Source organism: Schistocerca serialis, chromosome 2 (assembly GCF_023864345.2).
Source record: "Schistocerca serialis cubense isolate TAMUIC-IGC-003099 chromosome 2, iqSchSeri2.2, whole genome shotgun sequence".
Lineage (NCBI taxonomy): Eukaryota > Metazoa > Arthropoda > Insecta > Orthoptera > Acrididae > Schistocerca > Schistocerca serialis.
The window spans coordinates 367,873,427-367,895,725 of NC_064639.1; the positions used below are offsets into that span (position 1 = coordinate 367,873,427).

Sequence of the window (22,299 nt, forward strand, 5' to 3'; positions counted from 1 at the left end):
CTCGCTAATTTTACGTTCGTGATCTCCTCGGGAGGTACAAGCAATACCTCATCCAGAGACGCACCCTCTCGAAACCTGGGCAGCAAGCTACACCGCCATGCAGAGCGCCTCTCTTGCAGAGTCTGCCACCTGATTTTGCCTAACATCTCCGTAACGCTATCACGCTTACCAAATAACCCTGTGACGAAACGCGCCTCTCTTCTTTGGATCTTCTCTATCTCCTCCGTCAACCCGACCTGGTACGGATCCCACACTGATGAGCAATACTGAAGTATAGGTCGAACGAGTGTGTGTATCGCCGTGCAGCAAGCTCCGCAAGACGACGGTTGACATTCCGCTGCCACAGCGGAATGTCAGTGTGCACCACCTTTTTTAGGTCCTGCACTTCCGCATTGGAGCTCACGTCTTTGGCTTCAATCGCGGTGTGCACCTTCTCGTCTATTTTTTTTATAAATTCGTTTTCAATTTTGTGCACTTGTTCGGACATTTTCTGATCAATTACTTGACTTGTGCCAATTTCTAGTAAGCCACATCCTTTGTTGATGGACTACATTTTCTAAAGTCTCTCCCAATGAATGTCAGCCTGGCACCCGCCTTACCAACAATTAATTTTATATGATCATTTCACTTCAAATCGTTCCGTAAGCATACTCCCAGATATTTTACAGAAGTAACTGCTACCAGTGTTTGTTCCGCTGTTAATCATACAATAAAGGATCCTTCTTTCTATGTATTCGCAATACATTACATTTGTCTATGTTAAGGGTCAGTTGCCACTCCCTGCACCAAGTGCCTATCCGCTGTAGATCTTCCTGTATTTCGCTGCAATATTCTAATGCTGCAACTTCTCTGTATACTACAGCATCATCCGCGAAAAGTCGCATGGAACTTCCGGCACTATCCACTAGCAATGGTCCCATAACACTCCCCTGTGTCACGCCAGAGGTTACTTTAACGTCTGTAGGCGTCTCTCCATTAAAAACAACATGCTGTGTTCTGTTTGCTAAAAACTCTTCAATCCAGCCACACAGCTGGTCTGATATTACGTAGGCTCTCACTTTGTTTATCAGGTGACAGTGCGGAACTCTATCGAACGCCTACCGGATGTCAAGGAAAATGGCATCTACCTGGGAGCCTGTATCTAATATTTTCTAGGTCTCATGAACAAGTCGCGTACGACTGAGATCAGTACGTAAAGGCGATCTGTCCGGTAGGTTACCTCTCCGCTGCGGGCCGCTGGACGTCGCCGACGTATCGCAGGCCGTGTATGCTGGTGCTGCGGCAGTACTCGGACGCGTGGGCCACGCACCGCACCACGGCCGGATCGCTCCGCTCGCGGGGCTGCGCGCCGCACGTGCACGCCTGCTGCACGCGGAGCGCACCTGCCTCCAGGTGCTTCTCTGACTTCTCGCCTCTGGAAGCAGACCACACCACAGTAAGTAAGGGAAACATCCGCTTTTCAGAACGTTCCGCACGAATATCGGCTCATAGCTAGAAAAGTACAGGTACAGGTTTAAGAGTTACATTTGGTAATGGAGAAAGATGCATAGGACACAACCAATCACACATGCTACCCGAGCTATCTGCCACACCCTCCATATCTCCTAAATCTCTCTCCAACTTCACTTGAGTCTCCTGGTCGAGTGGGGTAGAACGTGGAAACTTCAGGTAGGCTGCACCCACAGAAATACGTGAGAACTTTAAGTGTATCCACGGCGAAGTCAAGCCACCACCTGTAACTGAATTGCTTCGTGATTCCGTTCCTCAGCTTTCTACACCTTCAACAGAACCGTTCATTAACGTGGTACAGTATTTAGTACCAACCCTTCACAGAAAAGAGATATGAAATTCAACTCTCCGTAATATCCGACGCAAAGCCACACACGAATTAAAGCTACTTACACGCCACAGCTGGAGTCTACGACACTAAATCAACTGAGAGCTATGGGATACAAAGGCCTCTCACTACGTTACCACTCATTCAGCAACAACAGACGTTAGGGTGTGAAAACTCATATACACAGCTCAAAAGGAATTACGACTGCCCATATAATCAGCGACATCAATATCTAGATCCTACTAGTACGGCGGATAGTAGGGGGAGACCAGCAACACGAGACAACAGGCGAGAGCAACCATTATGAGGGTGCGAAGTAATCATCACAGTACATGTTACACCCCATGGAAAGTGTTGTGTTTTTATGATATGGGCTTACAGGGTTCGAATAGTTTCCACTGAAGATAGTCACACAGTGACAGAAATAGATGTGTAAACTAAAGGATTATGACCGATGCTGTCATTTATCCAAAATATTTTCAAAGGAAGAACTGCACTAGGCGCGCAGTCCGGAACCGCGGGACTGCTACGGTCGCAGGTTCGAATCCTGCCTCGGGCATGGATGTGTGTGATGTCCTTAGGTTAGTTAGGTTTAAGTGGTTCTAAGTTCTAGGGGACTGATGACCACAGATGTTAAGTCCCATAGTGCTCAGAGCCATTTGAACCATTTTTGAAGAACTGCATTGCCGGAAGGACTGACCCCAGTTATCCACTGCACCAGAAGGCAGATCGTACACATTAAGTGACGTGTATTTGTACACATTTATTTATTTAAAATAACACACGTTTTGTCGTGATTCACTTTAAATTAAATTTTGCACATAGATGAGCGTAATCTATATACAGCAGTTTTATAAAAATTATACCTCTTTTTTCTTAATTGCACTGAAATTTGCACATAGATAATAATCCAAACTGACAGTTGTTACTGATGTGTTTAAACCATATAATGTGTTTATTGAATGTGTTTAAACAATGTTTGGCCGTATGATCATAAAACCAAAAGCCCAAATACCATTATTCTAACCTACAAATCTCTCATTTGCCCCATTCTAAGTTGCACCAAAATTGCCTCGAATTCTGCCTCACCTAAATCCTACAAGCGCTTTGAAATCTAAGAAAGATTCGTATTCCGCCTTGCATTTCGCATCGTCATACCTTTCCCAATTCCCACCTTACAGCAACTCATCCAAATCCCACACAATCTTATCATCTTGGAGCACCTTATGACCCGACAAGCTAGTCAGGTAACCAAACTAAAGCATCTCGTAACGCAAATACTGTGTCATTTTATTTAGTGTTTTATTTAAATACCTTCTTTCCTATTTTTTGCGTAGGTGAGAGTCTGATAAAACAGGGTAGTATGATGAAACAGGGTATCGTACTTTTCTCGTCTGATATGTGTTGCCATCTCCCGGTAAACATAGTAACCTCTTTCCCACTCGATTACCTTCATTCTTAGAGTATCTGCAGTCTGTTGAATGCAACCGTGACTTCTCTCGGTGGAATGCATTTTTGCAGTGTTCTGTTGTAATATTCGGCTGTGAATTGTGCGTTTATATTTGCAAGACACTATTTTGAAGACTGTAAAGTAAGTGTGATATAAGTTAAACGTTGTCTGCACTACAGTTCGTTGCGTGTTTCAAAATGTTGGTCCCGCTCAAGGGTGTTGAAATCAATTTGTTCTTGACATAGCGTAGTCGGATAAAACAGGGTGCCACTAAGTTTGACAAAACTTATCGAGTTGATCTAAAACTCGCCGTTTGCGTTTTTAAAATTGTTTATTTAATTTGTTCAATCAGAAAATTTATTATTATTATTATTATTCACAGGATCTAACTTAAATTATACCATAATTATGGCGGCTTATAAAAGAAAAACTGACAGACAGTCATGGATTCAAGAGATTATGAAAGAAGCTGCAGCTTCAGTTTTCGCCTAAACAATGGGCTATTTGAAAGCATCAAAGTCTTTTGGGGTTCCTCACAGTACTCTGGACGCACGTGTAAAAAAGGCCTGGAGTGGCATGTGTTTAGAGGATACTACAAAGACAGGTCGGCCTATTTACTATTTTTGAAGAAATTAATTAAACTGTTGCTATTATTATTATTATTGTAGTTGTTTTAGGTCTAGCTTGCTACAAACCTGTATTTAATCAGGAGCAGGAAACTGAACTGGCTGAATATATGGAAAGCAGATTGTTTGGATTGACTATCGATGAAGTGCGGAGTCTTGCTTTCGAACTGGCAGAGAAAAATAACCTGCTGCTTAACTTCAGCAAGACTAAGAAGATGGTAGGTAAATGCTGGCTCTATTCGTTTTTGAAGAGGAACCCGGAAATAAGCCTACGTTCTGCTGAGCCAACATCTCTTGGCAGAGCAATGGGCTTTAACCGCGCAGTGGAGAAGCAGTTCTTTGGTTTGCTGTTAGAACTTTATAATAGGTACAACTTCACCGCCGATAGACTCTATAATGGGCATGAGACAGGAATAACAACAGTCCCTAATAAACAATCAGAGGTGCTTGCCTTGAGGGGAAAATGCCAAGCTGGTGGTTTGGTTTCCGCGGGGAGAGGCACCTTAATGATTGCTGTAGCCTCTATGAGCGCTTCTGAAATTTATATGCCCACAATATTTGTATACCCTAGACAAATAGCCAAGCCTGAGCTTCTGGATAATGCTCCGCCAGGATCTACTGCCGAGTATCAAATGGTTCAAATGGCTCTGAGCACTATGGGACTTAACTGCTGAGGTCATCTGTCCCCTAGAACTTAGAACTACTTAAACCTAACTAACCTAAGGACATCACACACATCCGTGCCCGAGGCAGGATTCGAACCTGCGACCGTAGCGGTCGCCCGGCTCCAGACTGTAGCGCCTAGAACCGCTCGACCACTTCTGCTCTCAGATGGTTACTCAACACACACAAAGAATACTGAAGTTATTGATATGGCTAGAGAAAACCATGTTCATCTCTTATGCTTCCCCCCACACTGCACCCGCCGAATGCAGCTCCTGGATGTCGCATTCATGGCCCCAATGGGTAATTATTACTCTCAAGAGGTTAGAAAGTGGATTAAGTGTCATCCTGGACACGTGATAACCACCAATCAAGTTTCAGGGGTGTATGGGACAGCATTCATGAAAGCTGCTTCTATTGAGACTGCTGTAAATGCATTCCGTAAAACTGGAATCTTCCCACTGGATGCAGATATTTTCCCTGATTGGATGTATCATGTCAACAGACGCTGATCCACCGTTGGAGAAAGGTGATGTCCCGCTACTTCACAGTCATTAAACAGAGAAACATCTTTTCCAACCACACCAGGGTCTTCTCAGTCGGATAGGCCTAAGCCTTCAACTTCAGCTTTCCACGTCTCTCCGAAAGACATTAAAGCAGTGCCGATAGCTGAAAGAAAGGAACAAAAATCTCACGGAAGAAGAGAAAAGACAGCTGTTCTTACAAGTTCACCTTATAAGGAAGAATTAAAGTCTTCTATGAAAAAGGGGAAGACTCCCAAAATGAAACTTCAAATGGGGCCACATTCTAACAGTTACAGGCTTACTGAAGTCACAGAAGAAAGAAAAGAAAGGTGGAAAAGTACGGGAGTATAGGACATCGTCAGAAGAAGAAGGAGTAAATAATAATAGAGCTTGAATTTATTGTAACGAACTTTTCTCCAATTGTATGTCTGAAGAAGGCTGCTGCATGGGCTCATGAACAGTGCGCCGGTATTAATGATGATGATGATGAACCATATAAATGAGATTTTTGTTCATGAAGTGATTGTCAGGGTTTGTAAATGGAGTATTTTTTTAATTTTAGTTATAATGTAGTCCTCTGTTTTACCCAACTAGTCTGATAAAATGGGGTAGTTGACAGAAGCGTAAAAAATTCTTCTCTGTGATCAGGCATTGTTTTTAAATATATGTTTTTCATGCCCAATTCTAAGTAGACAGATTGGACAATTAGTGATTAAAAACTCAGCAGGTTGATACACATAGTTCATTACGTCCCCTGTTTTAACCAACTCTCCCCTACTTTATGTCACTATTTGTACTTATTTCTGATTTTGTACCAAATATGAAACATTGCTGCACATCTAAGGTGATATGTGAAAACACTGTTGGCATTACCGGTCCAGCTACAACTTCGTTATAATTTTAATGATAGATAGGTAATGTTCAAGGGAAGTCCCTCAGAGTTAAACAGGCAGAATCGTGTCAATGGAAAAGGCAGAAGGCACTTAGAGAGGGCGTCTACAGGACAACGCATGAGTGACCACTCAGACACCATACCGTGCACTTCTCGGATAACATACGGCGCAGAGATCTATACAACTCCAGGGAACTACTGCCTCGGACGGTCTGGCTGTGACAGTGCAGATGTGGAATGAGTGAACAGTGTTCCAGGATATTTGTTCATTGCGTGAAGTGCCCTGAGCGAACCTTTTAAACGCTGAGGCTGGAATTACACAGTATTTGACGACTCATCCAGGCAAGTTACTCTTTCGTTTAGCATTGTAAATCACGCGGACTAGTATTTATTCTGTGTCCTTTTATCAATGTTCACTTTCCAGACACATAAATGTCACCACCGTTTATGTTAGAACCTCTCACAGGCAGCAAATGGCAGTGACGCTAGCAGTGGAGGGTATATTAAGAGTATCAGGGGGGACGCGGATAACAGTGTAGCCGTTACCTTAATGCAGAAACAGCGATTTATCTGAAGTCCAAAAGCGGCGTGATCAATGCCTTTCGGTCCAAGGGTGAAAGCATTTCCGAATAAAGTTTTTAAACTATTTGCTTCCCACCATGGTTGAAGTACACCCTGTGTGGCGCTATCCAAAAACCGCCCCCAAGCAATAGCGATGTACTAGGAGCCATAGATGACAGGGGAGGACGACATCTCCGGAGATATGTTTGGGCAAACAGACGTGCAACTGATGGCCATCTGACCTCCCAGATGAACCAAGGGGCTAACAACAGCCTCGATCACCCAGATGAGCCGAGAGGCTAACCATAGCCTCTTCTCAACGACCGTTCAGCGAATGTTACTTTGTATGGGCCTCCGCAGCAGGCGTCTTATTCATGCAACCATGCTGACTCTTGTTCACTGTCGACTAAGGGTGGAATTTTCTCACCAGAATCGAAACTGGACGTCCAATGAATGGTGACAGCTGGCCTTTTCAGATGAATCACGTTAATGAAACTTCCTGGCAGATTAAAACTGTGTGCCCGACCGAGACTCGAACTCGGGACCTTTGCCTTTCGCGGGCAAGTGGTCTACCATCTGAGCTACCGAAGCACGACTCACGCCCGGTACTCACAGCTTCACTCCTGCCAGTACCTCGTCTCCTACCTTCCAAACTTTACAGAAGCTCTCCTGCGAACCTTGCAGAACTAGCACTCCTGAAAGAATGGATATTGCGGAGACATGGCTTAGCCACAGCCTGGGGGATGTTTCCAATATGAGATTTTCGCTCTGCAGCGGAGTGTGCGCTGATATGAAACTTCCTGGCAGATTAAAACTGTGTGCCCGACCGAGACTCGAACTCGGGACCTTTGCCTTTCGCGGGCAAGTGCTCTACCATCTGAGCTACCGAAGCACGACTCACGCCCGGTACTCACAGCTTTACTTCTGCCAGTACCTCCTCTCCTACCTTCACATATCAGCGCACACTCCGCTGCAGAGTGAAAATCTCATTCTGGAAACATCCCTCAGGCTGTGGCTAAGCCATGTTTCCGCAATATCCTTTCTTTCAGGAGTGCTAGTTCTGCAAGGTTCGCAGGAGAGCTTCTGTAAAGTTGGGAAGGTAGGAGACGAGGTACTGGCAGGAGTAGAGCTGTGAGTACCGGGCGTGAGTCGTGCTTCGGTATCTCAGATGGTAGAGCACTTGCCCGCGAAAGGCAAAGGTCACGATTTCGAGTCTCGGTCGGGCACACAGTTTTAATCTGCCAGGAAGTTTCATATCAGCGCACACTCCGCTGCAGAGTGAAAATGTCATTCTGGAATCACGTTAATGTTCCATCGCACAGATGGCCTTTGGCGCCTACGGAGTAACCAAACACCCTGCAATCAGGAGCGAGTGTTTTCACGGCTTTCCCTGGGTGATCTCGGCATTCTGGAAGGCAGAACGTATTAACATAATAATGCATCTGTCATAGGGGACAGTGTACGTGCATGGTTCGAAGGGCACCAGGATGAATTTTCCGCAGTCCAATAGGGAATCTGAGGAACCACCTCGACCAGGCTGTTCGCTTGTGCATCCTCACACCGGGAAACCTAGCGCACCTGGCCACGGGAATGGAGTCTGCATTGCTCGGTACTTTTCAGAACTTCATTGACTATGTTCTTTCACGCATCACAGCGGTCCACGCTGCAGCGGTTCTACTAACAGAATTGATGTACGTCGGGGTAATGAAGTGACCTACATCTGTTGACGGGGCCCTTCAGCACAACGTCAGTCGATGCACTATGCGTTGTGATGGGAATCTTCCCAGTTGATATAACCATCAGGTACCCTAAGCAAGGTTCTGGCTTAGGATGGGGAGACTAGACCAGGTTCGGCAGATCACTGGTGCACCGCTTGAGACAACACGCCAACTCGGAGCATGGCGAGTGGATACCTGGCAGAGCGAGTGGGACAGTAGTGATAAGGGCCGCCGATTTTACAACTTCTTCTCTGATATCAGGGAAAGACTAAAACTAAAATATATCGATCCCAGCCGCGGTATGGTACATTTCCTCACAGGACATTACCCTTATCCCACGCACCTGAGCCGTGTGAGTCTGCGACAGACTAGTAGATGCACATGCGGGGAAGAATGTTCCCCGGAATACACTGTCCTCTTCTGCGGGCAGTGCATAAACATAAGACACACACTACATGTCAACCACTAGAACACACAGAACGAACTGTATGCCTTACTACACGACTCGAACCAGTGGACAGAACTATATACACTGGCTAACGAAACCTCCAAGATTCCATACATAGAATACCTACGTAACAGACCTTACAGAAGGCCAGTCGGTTCACAAAGATAGCAGAGTGCCCATGGGTTTGATGACACCACTGACACCTCTATTCAAGAAGAAGATACAGACTCAGACCTAGCCAACGACACAGATATTGATATGACTGACGTTGATGATAAATAGTGGCAGCCTGAGCGAAAACAAAATGGGCCAGAAATGCCGGAGCGAGGTGCATACGACATAACACACTCAAATAAAACCTAAAAAAACGCAACTGTACAGATATAAATATTTAGCAGCACCTCCACGTCCAACGAGAGGCACACAGTAAGTGAGCAGGAGCTTAAAGTTAGATAACTCTTTAAGGGACCTACGCCTCCTGGTGAACAACGACGCACGGCCTGGATGGAAGAATCTTAATTGTGGTCCCTCTTAGGTGAGCCCAACCAGACGGATACATTAATGTAGATCGGGGAAATCCACCGTCCAGGCCGGGTAGTTTGCGTAACCGGGAGGTGCTAATTGCTGGGCATTTAACGAGAATGAACAAAGTATGCTAGACATGGAGTGCCCTCTTGTATTTTCTTTCTTTATTTTTATACTAATGTTAGCTTAAGAATGGTAGACATAGAAAACGAATCGTGAGTGGCGTCCAGTGACTTGAAGTTCATTCCAAGACCCTGGCCGCCACCCAAAATCATATGACGGGAACTTCTCTTTCTATACTCTTTCCTATCTTCTTTTTTCAACTCTTCTTGCGTACCAAATTTTTTATGTATCATTTTCCTACTTCCATTGTATTAATTGTAATGTTATTTAAATGCTGCACAAAAAAACTACTGTTTAGAAATGAAAACAAATAGCGCCCGTCTCCACGTGGCTGGACACGGGCAACGGTGTGAGTGGGGACGGGAGCCGGTGTGGTATCATCAGCCACTCCGGGCTCCGAACCCAGTCACAGTGGCCAAGTAAAAACGTGGTCCACGCTGCAAATGTGGTCTTACAGTCTTTTTACAGTTGGTCACATTAATCTCACTGGACAGTGTAGTTTAATTTACATGTGCATACGGACTGCTTTTTGCCCAGGTGCTACTTCCTGTAGTAGGTTCCTGGTCTATATCCTAAAATTTATCTTGGCGTCATAACGTTAAAAGTAAACCTGTATTTTTTCTTAAAACACTGTCAGAAATTTATAATATCTTGAAAAACAATTCTACTGGCTGAGTCAAGTTACTTGGTGCAGTCAGTTAGCTACGCAAGTTGTGACAGAATGAAGTTAATTTTAATTTAGGACTATCAAACCCGGCATTGCTTTGTAATTGCTAAATATATTTGGGAATTGTGTTATACATGTATCCTTTCTTCTTCTTCTCCCTCTGTCTGTCCACGACCACCTCCTTCCCATCTCTCTGTCAATCTTCTCCTTTCCCCTCTCAATGGCCATTTACTCCTACCCCTCTCTCCACTCATCTCCTCTTCCTTTCCTCTCTCCTACCTTGACAGTTAATAATTGTTGTCACCAGCGGAACCTTGATCGGGAACTGAAGTCGTTTAAAATGAGTAAGTAAATTGGTAAATTTCAAAGAAATCGGCGAACAACTTTCGAAGATTGAATTATCTCTTGTTGAGGAATTAGAAGAATCGATCTGTGAGCGATCTGTTTTACTTTGTACAAATTTTCTAATGCCAAGAGAGCATAAATAATTCTTTATATACAAACAGCCCGTTTCGACAGACACTGCTGTCAACCTCAGGTCCTCAAAATTTTATCTTATGACATTTGTTTATTTTGAGATGCTCCAAGTTGTCATGTAGATAAAATTTAGCACCTGATACAAAGGTTTGTTATAAACAAAACATTTAAAATGGGAAAGCACCTTGTGCACATAGCCATATTCAATCATCTGACGATGTCCACAAGATACTTTTTGATTTTAAATGTTTTATTTATGACAAACCTTTATACAATGTGCTACATTTTATCTACATGTCAGCTTGGCGTGAGGTACAACTTAAGATGAACCAATTTTATAAGACCTGAAGATGACAGCAAAGTATGTTGAAACTCGTTTTGTAAACCAAGAAATATTTATGTGCTGTTCGCTTTAGAAAGTTTTTCGTTTCGAAGATTTAACATTTTGAGCAAACGAACATTTATTTTTTTATTTATATAAATTTCATTGTTTGCAAAGTGTGGAAAGTGTATGTTCATTTGTGCGTTTATGAGACATCTGTGTAGAGAAAGAAGGGCTGCCAGTTGATTTTGCTTGGGAACTTAAGATTTTACTTTGCACAAAACCATATATAATATTCCCGCAAACGATAATGTGAGGGGGTGACATTCTGGTCTTTTAGTGGCTCACAGTGAAGTACGTAAACAATATTACACGTAAAATACTGTCCAATAGATTTGTCATGAAATAGCTAATGCAGACAGCATTTTTTTTATTTTTTCTTAGGTAATCAGTCTTCTGACTGCTTTGATGCGGCCGGCCCCGAGTTCCTCCCCTGTGCCAACCTTTCCATATCAGAGTAGCAACTGCAACCCGCCCTCATTCGGATCTGCGGGCGGGGACTACACAAGAAAATGTCGTCATCAGAAGAAACAAAACTGGCGTCCTATGGACTGGAGTGTGAAATGTTAGATCCCTTAATCGTACAGGTAGGCTAGAAAATTTGAAGTGGGTAATGGATACTTTAAGGTTGGATGCAGAGGGAGTTAGTGATGATCTGTGGCTGGAGGAACAGGATTTCTGCGCAGGTAAATAAATGGCTATAAATACAAAATCAAACAGGGGTGATGCAGGAGTCGGTTTAATAATGAATAAAAATACATGAATGCGTTTAAGCTACTATTAATAGCATTGCAAGCACATTATAGTAGCCAGGACAGACACTAAGCCCACAGCCGCCACAATAGTACAGGTTTACATGCCAACTGACTCCGCAGGTGATAAATAAAAATGTCGTGTAGCTAGGGCCAACTGGCGGGTAGACCGTTCGTCGGGTGCAAGTCTTTCGATTTGACGCCACTTCGGCGATTTGCGCGTCAATGGGGATGAAATGATAATGATTAGGACAATGCAACACCCTGTCCCTGAGCGGAGAAAATCTCCGACTCAACCGGGAATCGAACCCGAGCCCTTAAGAATGTCATTCTGTTGCGCTGACTATTGAGCGACCGGGAGCGGGTTGTATAAATGATGAAGAAATTGATGATGAGATAAAAGAATTTGTTCTGATAGTCAAGGCAGACGATAACTTAATTGTGTTATCTCAAATGGTTCAAATGGCTCTGAGCACTATGGGACTCAACTGCTGAGGTCATTAGTCCCCTAGAACTTAGAACTAGTTAAACCTAACTAACCTAAGGACATCACAAACATCCATGCCCGAGGCAGGATTCGAACCTGCGACCGTAGCGGTCTTGCGGTTCCAGACTGCAGCGCCGTTAACCGCACGGCCACTTCGGCCGGCTGTGTTATCTCAAAAATGAATCGGATTGTCCCATTTGTTCTTCATATGACCCCTACAAGATCATATATTTTCGCCACCACACATGCATAGAAATAAACAAAAATGGCTTCCCGCTATGAAAGACTATTTCAGAATGGAGCGAATGAGAAATAATTAACGTTGCATGTGTTAATACGAAAAAGAAATTTCCTCTTAAGATGCTGCTACGATGTAAAATGATTTCTTCCCACCATAGCTTCTACATGTATCACAGGAAGATTATGTTTTTAGAGGAAATACTGGTAAATCATTTACACTAAGACACTGTGTACTTAGATATCTTGTGTGATTACTCGTGTCATTACAACTAAGAGTTTGCTAAAATTTGGAGTGGAAGTGGAGGTAGAATGAAAATACAACTCCGCCAGAGCGTGGAAGATGGTTTTAAGGGTGAAATCCTTTGGGGAGAATGAATTTACATTTACCTACGTACACATTCTATTTCACGCCATGACCGTGGCGGAAGCAATAGTAAAAGCCTCAAGCGTCTCGGGCGTACGTGAATGTGAAATGTGTATTTGACCCTAAGTTCGAAACTACATGGGAGACGTTTGGCTACTAGGTGTTGTTCTCTAATACACGCGCTTTTAGTAAAGACTTTTTCTCAAAGATATAACCTACGAATCGATTTTCTAGACAAACCGTACTGACAACTGCTGAAAGCTGCAGCATATTCTGAAGTAACGAATTCTCTCGTTGCTGTTTCCCTGGATTACTATTGGTTATTTATAATTGGTCTTAGAGTCATGGTACACCTGCAAAACATAAACGAAGTCGATTTTAGTTGTTAATTGAAGGGGATCTGGAACTGCTTTCGGTCACTTTGATCGTCTTGTATCGCAGACGGCTTCTGACAGTTCCTTCGACCCAGTGATGGTGTCTAAGCCTTGACATGGAATGAATCATTCATACCATATTATATGACTGAATGAGGACGTTGACAGCGTTATTTGTAATCAATCAGTTGATAATCGCACACATTGAGCGTAAAGTTGAATTCTTGCATTAATTATAATATGTACTTGAGTGCAGCAACATAACAAATACAAATTTTAAGTAGATGCACCCGCTGACAGGATTGAGATTATATTTCAGTCCACTGTTTTTAATCCTCAGCGCTCGTGCACAACATTTAAACTAAAATAAGCGGCCGATAGTGACTTCGTTCCAGACGCCTCTCTCCATATGTACGAAAATATAGGACTGTAAGTGAGATTAATCGCAAAGCAGCGTACCAAGGGCACTCATCTACAATATTTTAACGAGCTGAGTTTCGGATTGTCGCCGGGTGTCTGAGCACGAAGAGGAGCTAGAGTCGGTTCCCGAAAGATCCCAAAGGAGTCCTTCGTCATTGGCGTCCTTCACTACAGTTGCCCACTTCGGAGTTGATTCTTTAAGAGTGCCTTCCATTCTAAGGATACAGAAGCGATCGACCCTGTAAAGCCTCATGAAAATCCGTAACGAGATGAACACACTACAGTAACATGTCTAGGGCCTCCTGTTGTGTTGAGAATTTCAGAAAGCATTTTTTAAGAAAGAATTTTTTCAGAAAGCATCCTGCTCAAGATGGTGTCGTACGATGAGAAATGTGAAGTAGAAGTAGCTGAACAAAAAATCACGACGTCTGCTATTGACGAAGAGCAGAGCGAAGACCCCCTAATGAGATTAAAATTATAATTTATCTGTACAGCCCATGGACAATGGGAACCAAATTTTGATAACGGCTTCCACTCTATGAAGGGAGCCCAGTAAATTTGTTCTTATCTAATGCCTATTCTAAACACTGCAATGCAGGTTACTGCTATGTTCTAATGTGACCTGTTTATTGTTTGTGTCCATGTATGTTGTCAACGTATTTGCCTCCTGACCAGCGTAAAATGAAGGTATTGTCCTTGCGAATACACAAGTACTCCTCTCTGGTCGATTATGGAGCATTGGTTAGGGATATGTGTTTCACTTCATTGTGTTTATCGTTACTAAAAGTGTTTTCAGCGGAACACTAGAAAATTCCACTTAATATTTTTCGGTTCCAAATGTTTACTGAAAATCAAGATCTAAAAACATATTCAGGTCTGTATTTCACATTCAGCTTGTTACTAGTGTTGTAGACAATGAAATAAAATTGGAGTGCTTCCGAGGAACTCTCATGCATCAACCGAGTGGCCCATTATATTATGATTGCGTTTCTTTACTTCCCATGTTTTGCAGTTCCTCGTTATTATAACTAGATCTTGACAAGCTGTTAGCAGCCTTTGACGGACTATAATTATTGTTTTATGCATCTCAACCACATAATATTACATTTTATTATTGTTGCTATTAACATTTACGGAGAGATATAAGATAATACTAATCCACTAAAGTTTGTTTGAGCGCGCATGTGCTGGCGCGTTTGTGCTGCGTCCGTGCATGCGTACATGTTTAACATTAAATCGAAGCCTGTCCTTCGTTTCACCTACAATTACGTAAAATAATTCAGGTTCTTTAAGTCTCCTAATACTTCTCTCACTACTTCGATTGGCATGGATGACGCAGTTGTGTTTAACCAGTAGCACGGTCGAAGGATACTACATTTTTACTCTTCGTTATGTTGACAAACTTGAATTTCTCTTTATTGAGAACTAATGTCTAGTGTTATAATGAGCTAATGTTTTGAGCATATCTTATGATACGGCTAGAATTTTGTCACACAAATCTCCCTGTAGGTAAACACCTCATGTACGAGTGACCCGAGTGCAATTACTACTGTGTGGTAGGTCATAATGCCACTCGCAACGAACATGTTATCACGGAAACGTGCTGACACGAGGAAAGTTTCCAACCGATTCCTCATACACAAACAGCAGTTGACCGGCGTTGCCTGGTGAAACGTTGTTGTGATGCATCGTGTAAGGAAGAGAAATGGGTACCATCACGTTTCCGACTTTGATAAAGGTCGTATTGTAGCCTATTGCGATTGCGGTTTATCGATTAATACTCGCGCTGGTCGAGATCCAATGACTGTTAGCAGAATATGGAATCGGTGGGTTCAGCAGGGTGATACGGAAAGCCGTCCTGGATCCCAACGGCCTCGTATCACTAGCAGTCGAGATGACAGGCATCTTATCCGCATCGCTGTAACGGATCGTGCAGCCACGTCTCGATCCCTGAGTCAACAGATAGGGACGTCTGCAAGACAACAACCATCTGCACCAACAGTTCGACGACGTTTGCAGCAGCATGGACTATCAGCTCGGAGACCATGGCTACGGTTACCCTTGACGCTGCATCACAGACAGGAGCTCCTGCGACGGTGTACTCAACGACGAGCCTGGGTGCACGAATGGCAAAACGTCATTTTTTAGGATGAATCCAAGTTCTGTTTACAGCATCATGATGGTCGCATCCGTGTTTGGCGACATCGCGGTGAACGCACATTGGAAGTGTGTATTCGTCTTCGCCATACTGGTGTATCACCCGGCGAGATGGTATGGGGTGCCATTGGTTACGCGTCTCGGTCACCTCTTATTCGCATTGACGGCACTTTGAACAGTGGACGTTACATTTCAGACGTGTTACGACCCGTGGCTCTACCCTTCATTCGATCCCTGCGGAACCCTACATTTCAGCAGGATAATGTACGACCGCATGTTGCAGGTCCTGTACGGGCCTTTCTGGATACAGAAAATGTTCGACTGCTGCCATAGCCAGCACATTCTCCAGATCTCTCACCAATTGAAAACGTCTGGTCAATGGTGGCCGAGCAACTGGTTCGTCACAATACGCCAGTCACTACTCTTGATGAACTGTGGTATCGTGTTGAAGCTGCACGAGCAGCTGTACCTGTACACGCCATCCAAGTTCTGTTTGACTCAATGCCCAGTCGAGTCAAGGCCGTTATTAAGGCCAGAGGTGGTTGTTCTGGGTAATGATTTCACAGGCTCTATGCACCCAAATTGCGTGAAAATGTAATCACATGTCAGTTCTAGTATAATGTATTTGTCCAATGATTACCCGTTTATCATCTGCATTTCTTCTTGGTGTAGCAATTTTAATGGCCAGTAATGTACAATACGCTAACAGCCAGAGACACAACAGACTGAAACCACATAATTCTCTCTGAGACTCTATGCATTATGTTCCGCTCCTTCAATTACGGTTAACATCTCAGCAGCGGAATACAGATAAGGTAGATTTCATGTGGGCGCTTCATAAAGGAGTAACGCTAGAAAAAGAGAAAAGAATAAGAAAAGACAAGTTCCGGACAATGAGAAAAAGTAAAATAGTAGCTTTAACAGAGCAGATGCGTCAATACCAGAGAATACTGAAAAGAAAAGAAAGCTAAAAGCTAGGTAAATGTTATTCCTTGTGATTTCTGGAGGAGCATCAAAAATTATTTCAGTACCTGCAGTAATGATTGACTGACTGTTCATAATTTCTATATCGACTGCTTCCCAATGGACTTACTCAACTGCAAAAATAAGTTAGGTTATGGTTATTTCATTCACTAACTAATCATTCGTTTCGTCTTATTTCAGTCTGACAGTATTCCGTGCCAATGCAAATATATCTTTTGATATGAGGAGGTCACAATGTGTGTTCCCTTCACACAAGTTACCTAAAACTAAGAAAAGAAAGTGAAACACATTCCAGATATCTGAAATACAACGTGCAGAGAAAATAAATATCATTCGAAGCGGCGGTGCCAAGTAAATCTCAAAAAAGTGTTTTAGTTGTAGAATAACCCACACTGTTTTACAACTTTTTCTCTGACTTTGCTCAAAGCTCTTCAGCCATCAAACACGTTCGTACTGGTCTCAACGCACTTGCTCACAACACAGTTAATGAAGTACAACAGTATATTGTATCATAGCAAAGGCCTTCATAGAATGTGCCAGTAGTTTCTAAAAACCACGGAAACCGAAAGCTCGACAGCCGGAGAGTTATTTGAACACCTGTCTTCCCAAACCCAGACCCTGGTGTCATTACTTCTATGGTTTGTTGTCGACAATCTAGTATCTCCTAGTGGCAGAGGAAACGAATAGCCGCGACTGGTATATACCAAAGCTCTTTTCCCACTTAACAAAGAGCCTTTGGAGCTCGCTGAATGTCAGTAGTCGAGACGCATTCACTTGGTTACCTGAGTTTGATAAGGGTCTTATCACTAGAGAGTGGGACGCTGACTGTACCTATTGCCGTTTCGTCATGGACGTTAAGTCTGTTAAGCTTCTACGTAACTAGAGGGTGCATGAGGGCGAAGATGGTCATTTCACAAATTATCAGAATCGTGCGATCCACTAAAACGCTGAAATCGATGCTAAAGCATTCTTTTCCATCCACTGGGCCAAACCTTTACAACTGACAAGCTCTTTGGTTGGCCCCGACGCCATTTAGTAGAGTTTATTAGTTTATTAGGTGAAACAAATGGTCCAAATGGCTCTAGGCACTATGGGACTTAACTTCTGAGGTCATCAGTCCCCTAGAACTTAGAACTACTTAAACGTAACTAACCTAAGGACATCACACACATCTATGCCCGAGGCAGGATTCGAACCTGCGACCGAGGTGAAACACAGATACTATGTGTTGTAAAAGCAGATAGTTCCTTCCCCACATAATCTCTATTAATCACATTGAATTTAGTCCAGGGAAATACAGTCTTTCGTCGACCAAAATTTTTACTGTAAAAGACACTCTTCTGAGATTAGGAAACAGGACACTCACATACGGTACACGCTGGTAAATCGAGAGTGTGTGGAACGATTTCTGAGGTAATGTCGTGCACTTCTACCTTCAGACTGGCCAATGCGTCTGCAAATAAATTGTTCTAGTGTATGGTTACCTTGCCGCTCACTGACATCTGCCAAATCCGTTTCAACGCACGGTGCAGAAGGTTAGATAATAACAGGCAGTCACTGACGAACCAAAGAAACACAGTGGCTGTTACATTTCGTACACAATAAAACTGTTTTCGTTTCGTTCTGTGCACATTCACCTTCGCCAACCGATTACTAAAACGTGTATTTTCTCTCCGAGGTGAAATAGTGCAACCGTTCACTTAACGGTGGCAGACGTTCTCCAGGTCTCGCTGCAAGATTTCGCAAAACGACTTTGATAGAGTCCTACTTTGATAAAGTCTTACTTTATGAACAACTACTCACACATCTCTTCAAATGCATAACTGGGCGAAGATTTTTATGAGTTCCAGCATGACCTGCTCATCCATTTAATTGTGCTGCCATCCAACCACATTTACGGACTACATAGTTTTATCATAACAATATGTGACATCAGTGTGATCACAGAGACACTGATGAACGTAAGGGCAACAGTTTGATGATTGGGTATATACATAGTGTTAGGGGTGTAAGTGCTGATATCTATATCGATGACAGTGTACTGAAGAGAATTAGATCACTATTTACTTCATTTGCACAATAATATTTATTGCTGCAACGAGTAATACGGTTTTAGGTGGTTAGTACCTCAAAGTACGTATGGCACATTACTACACCCTTGGCATCGGATCACGTTCTTACGTGTGGACGGGTGGACGTAAAACGGGCAGTGTCTATTGACAGGCATAATCCACTTTATGGTGCAGTTGCGACCGTGCCGAAAACTTGAGGTAGTAGATTATGAGATGTGTTTGCTGGAAGTGTGTTAGATGCAGAGAAAAAAACAACTAACTCAGTAAATTGGGTACATGTTAACGTACCAGGTATTTCGGTATCTGTATCTCTACACCTGACACCACTTATTGGTTTCAAGTTTTCCCTTGGAACAGCCTTTAAAACAAGGTCTGCTTCTGGTGGTTCATCCGACAGTACTTACCCCATACTATTTCTCGGTTTGCACACTGCTACTCAGTTTACTTGTCCGTACACAACACTCGGTTCTCCTAAATCCACACACGAGTCCAACGGCATTCATTGGTCCTCATCGACTGTTAGTTCAACTTGTAAAGACAATCTGCAGTCTCACAGACCTCTGTGTCAAGACTAACCAAGCCAGTACAAATATCGAGCATCTGTTGTGGAATTCTACGTCTCCAACCCCACCCCTACATGTTTTTTATGGTTAGCCTAACGCACAACTACGTATGTAAAACCAGAATGAGACTATATGTTGATCCAGTGATGCATTTATTTTGTTGCTTCCTGGTCGAATCGGGTATCGAACCCAGAATAATTCCTTAACCGGGAAATGCTCCTACCGACTAAGCTGTCCATTAACGACTGACAGTCCTCCATCAAAGCTTCAGCTTTGTCAGTACCTGTTTCCTACTTCTCAGATTCTGTCTTTCAAAAGCTTGCGAGATTAATACGATTCGAGGAAGTGGTTAATTCGCAGAAACGGCATATCCACGTCCTAGGAATTGCTTCCGTGTGGTATTTAGCTCTCTTCAGCAGGCTATACGACGCTTAAAAATCTTCTTGATAAATTGACGCTTAAGAATTGTCTTGACAAATTTATGTGTCGCTTAGAGACCCGATCCAAGAACCATGCAAAACAATAAAATTTTCAAACAGATGCTTATTGGTAATAAGACTCGACAAAACCATGGTATGAAATATGAATAAACCAAAGAGGGCAAATGAAAATGAGTTTTAAGTCAGTGTCACCTACCATAAATATGTTAAGCCGGTCCAAAATACCATCTGAATATAGAAACTCTGAGATATCGACTTTAATGAGGGTGGTAATGTAGTTGCTATGGAACCTGTGCGAGTGTCGTGCATAAAATTCTACTCATTTTTAGAGAATTTGAGCAGGTTATTGGACAAGTGGCTTCGTGTATTGCAGGGAGAGCTGAACCCACCTTATTGGAAAAGAAGGTAAAAGTAAGGTAAAGTTCCGGATTCTGGCCCCAGACGGGCCATTCGGGTGCGACCGACCGCCGTGTCATGCCGTGTCAATGGCGTCACTGGAGGCGGTTTGGAGGGACATCTCTCCCAGTCGTTGTCGGGTTTCTTGAGTCTGGAACTGCTACTGCGCCTTCAGGCAGCTCCTCAGTTGGGTAAAAGCTACATATTGACCCGCTCCTCCTCCCCCCCTCGAAATTTTTCAGTATGTCGCGGACATAAACAATAGCCTTCGCTACGGGTCAATTTGCACCACAATCTTTATTTGGCTTTCACAGGCATTGAATCCGCTAGCTGACAACTGAATTGTCATCTCTCAATCAGACCTAGACTTCGGACTGCGCTGAAGATCAATCTGTCATCACAACTAGGGTTTCAGGGGTGGTCCAGCACCACACTTAAACCCTCTGTCGTCCTTACGACACTGTGTGTACGACGTTCCAGTCCTCCCACCAAGAAAAAATCCAGGGCAGCAACAGGAAGCGAATGCGGGTCTCTTACACGGTAAGCAGCCGCGCTGACTACCCAGCTACGGAGTAACGGAAGGGAAGGTAATGTGCTGATACTGAGCCTACAGCCCAGTGCCTTATGTAATTGCTTTATAAAGGGACTTAATGTATTGTTATTCGATAACCTGTTCAGATGTTTTAGTGATGTTATTCTTTTTCAATTCACATCGTCGATTTCGAAATTGCCGGCCGGAGTGGCCGTGCGGTTCTAGGCGCTACAGTGTGGAACCGAGCGACCGCTACGGTCGCAGGTTCGAATCCTGCCTCGGGCATGGTTGTGTGTGATGTCGTTAGGTTAGTTAGGTTTAATTAGTTCTAAGTTCTAGGCGACTGATGACCTCAGAAGTTAAGTCGCATAGTGCTCAGAGCCATTTGATTTCGAAATTACACAACTGCATACTCAGTCCTTCTGACAATCAAACCCAATCGAACAAATTAATAAACAATGTGATTGGATAATCGAAGAACGCTATATAAATAAAAGTTTAACGCCCTTCAGGTTCTATCCACGAAGATGAATTACACCAGTTCCACACATGAAGATGGAGCCATAATTCTTAGGATGCAATAGAACTTTGGCAGCTTCCAAAAAGACTTTCACGGAATTCATTTGCTGGGTCCACTCCAATTATGACTACAACAGCAGTACCCCAGGCGATATTAATCGCACAGTACTATTATGGTTAGGTTTACTGGTGAAAAGATGGCTCCTATGCAGCTCGTGTAAGGGTTCACTGAATGCGAGTGTAGAGCTGCAGAACGACACTATCTTGAACTGTTGCCACACCGACGGTAACACACCACAGCAATATTGCATCTGTCTAACGGTTGCTGCATCACGCTGTGTCGGATATGTTATGTTTTGTTGATTGTATAATCACTGTTGTGAAGATCTTTCACAAAAACAGCGATGGTTGCAGTAACAAAACGAATAAATCATTATTATTTTATTACTCTGTAATGAGCCGCCGGAGACCGTAGATCCTTACACCAAAATACCGAGAAAGTGCCCCCGAGGAACCTCTGAAATAACTACGTAGTCTTCCGCGGCCGATGTCATGATGATTAAAATCAATATGTATATTGTACTGCTTCAGTGCATAAAATAGTTTAATTATAAACTTAAAACCAACGTTTCGACCGTATTTCAAAGGCATTTCTTAGGGCAAGACAAAGTCGTTGTAATACGGACAAAACGTTGGTTTTAAGTTTATAATTAAAGTATGTTACGCACTGACGCGGTACAACATCGAGCAGTATTTTAATCATCAGAACCACAGAAAGTTTGTCGGAGGAGTTCTGGATCTCACTGTGTATTGCGGCCATTAGCAGTATACTTTGATATAAGGGAACTACTTATTTTTTGTGCTCTGCGTTTTGTCACTAAACAAGAATCGGTGTAAATAGGAAATAGAGACAACAGCTTTTATGCCTTAACAGTACTGGAACTGGAAATCCTGTAGATGAGATATAGTTTCTGCAGTAGCCAAAGTTCTCAATGTAGCACACTTTCACGACGGTAAGACACTGTGCATCATTACCTACTTGAAATGTGAACTAATGGTTCGCTCAATTTTTACAATTTCTGATCTTTAATGAAGAGATAGTCTAA

General features: G+C 43.2%; 1 protein-coding gene across 1 annotated transcript in view; it reads right to left on the bottom strand.

Annotated features, from left to right (window-relative positions):
- The window catches only part of LOC126455552 (pickpocket protein 28-like), a 164,497-nt gene that overhangs the window by 128,295 nt on the left and 13,903 nt on the right, over window positions 1-22,299 (bottom strand). The window contains exon 2 of the mRNA XM_050091306.1: window positions 1,220-1,414. Coding sequence (XP_049947263.1) covers window positions 1,220-1,414 — 195 coding nt within the window. The remainder of the gene's footprint in view (window positions 1-1,219; window positions 1,415-22,299) is intronic.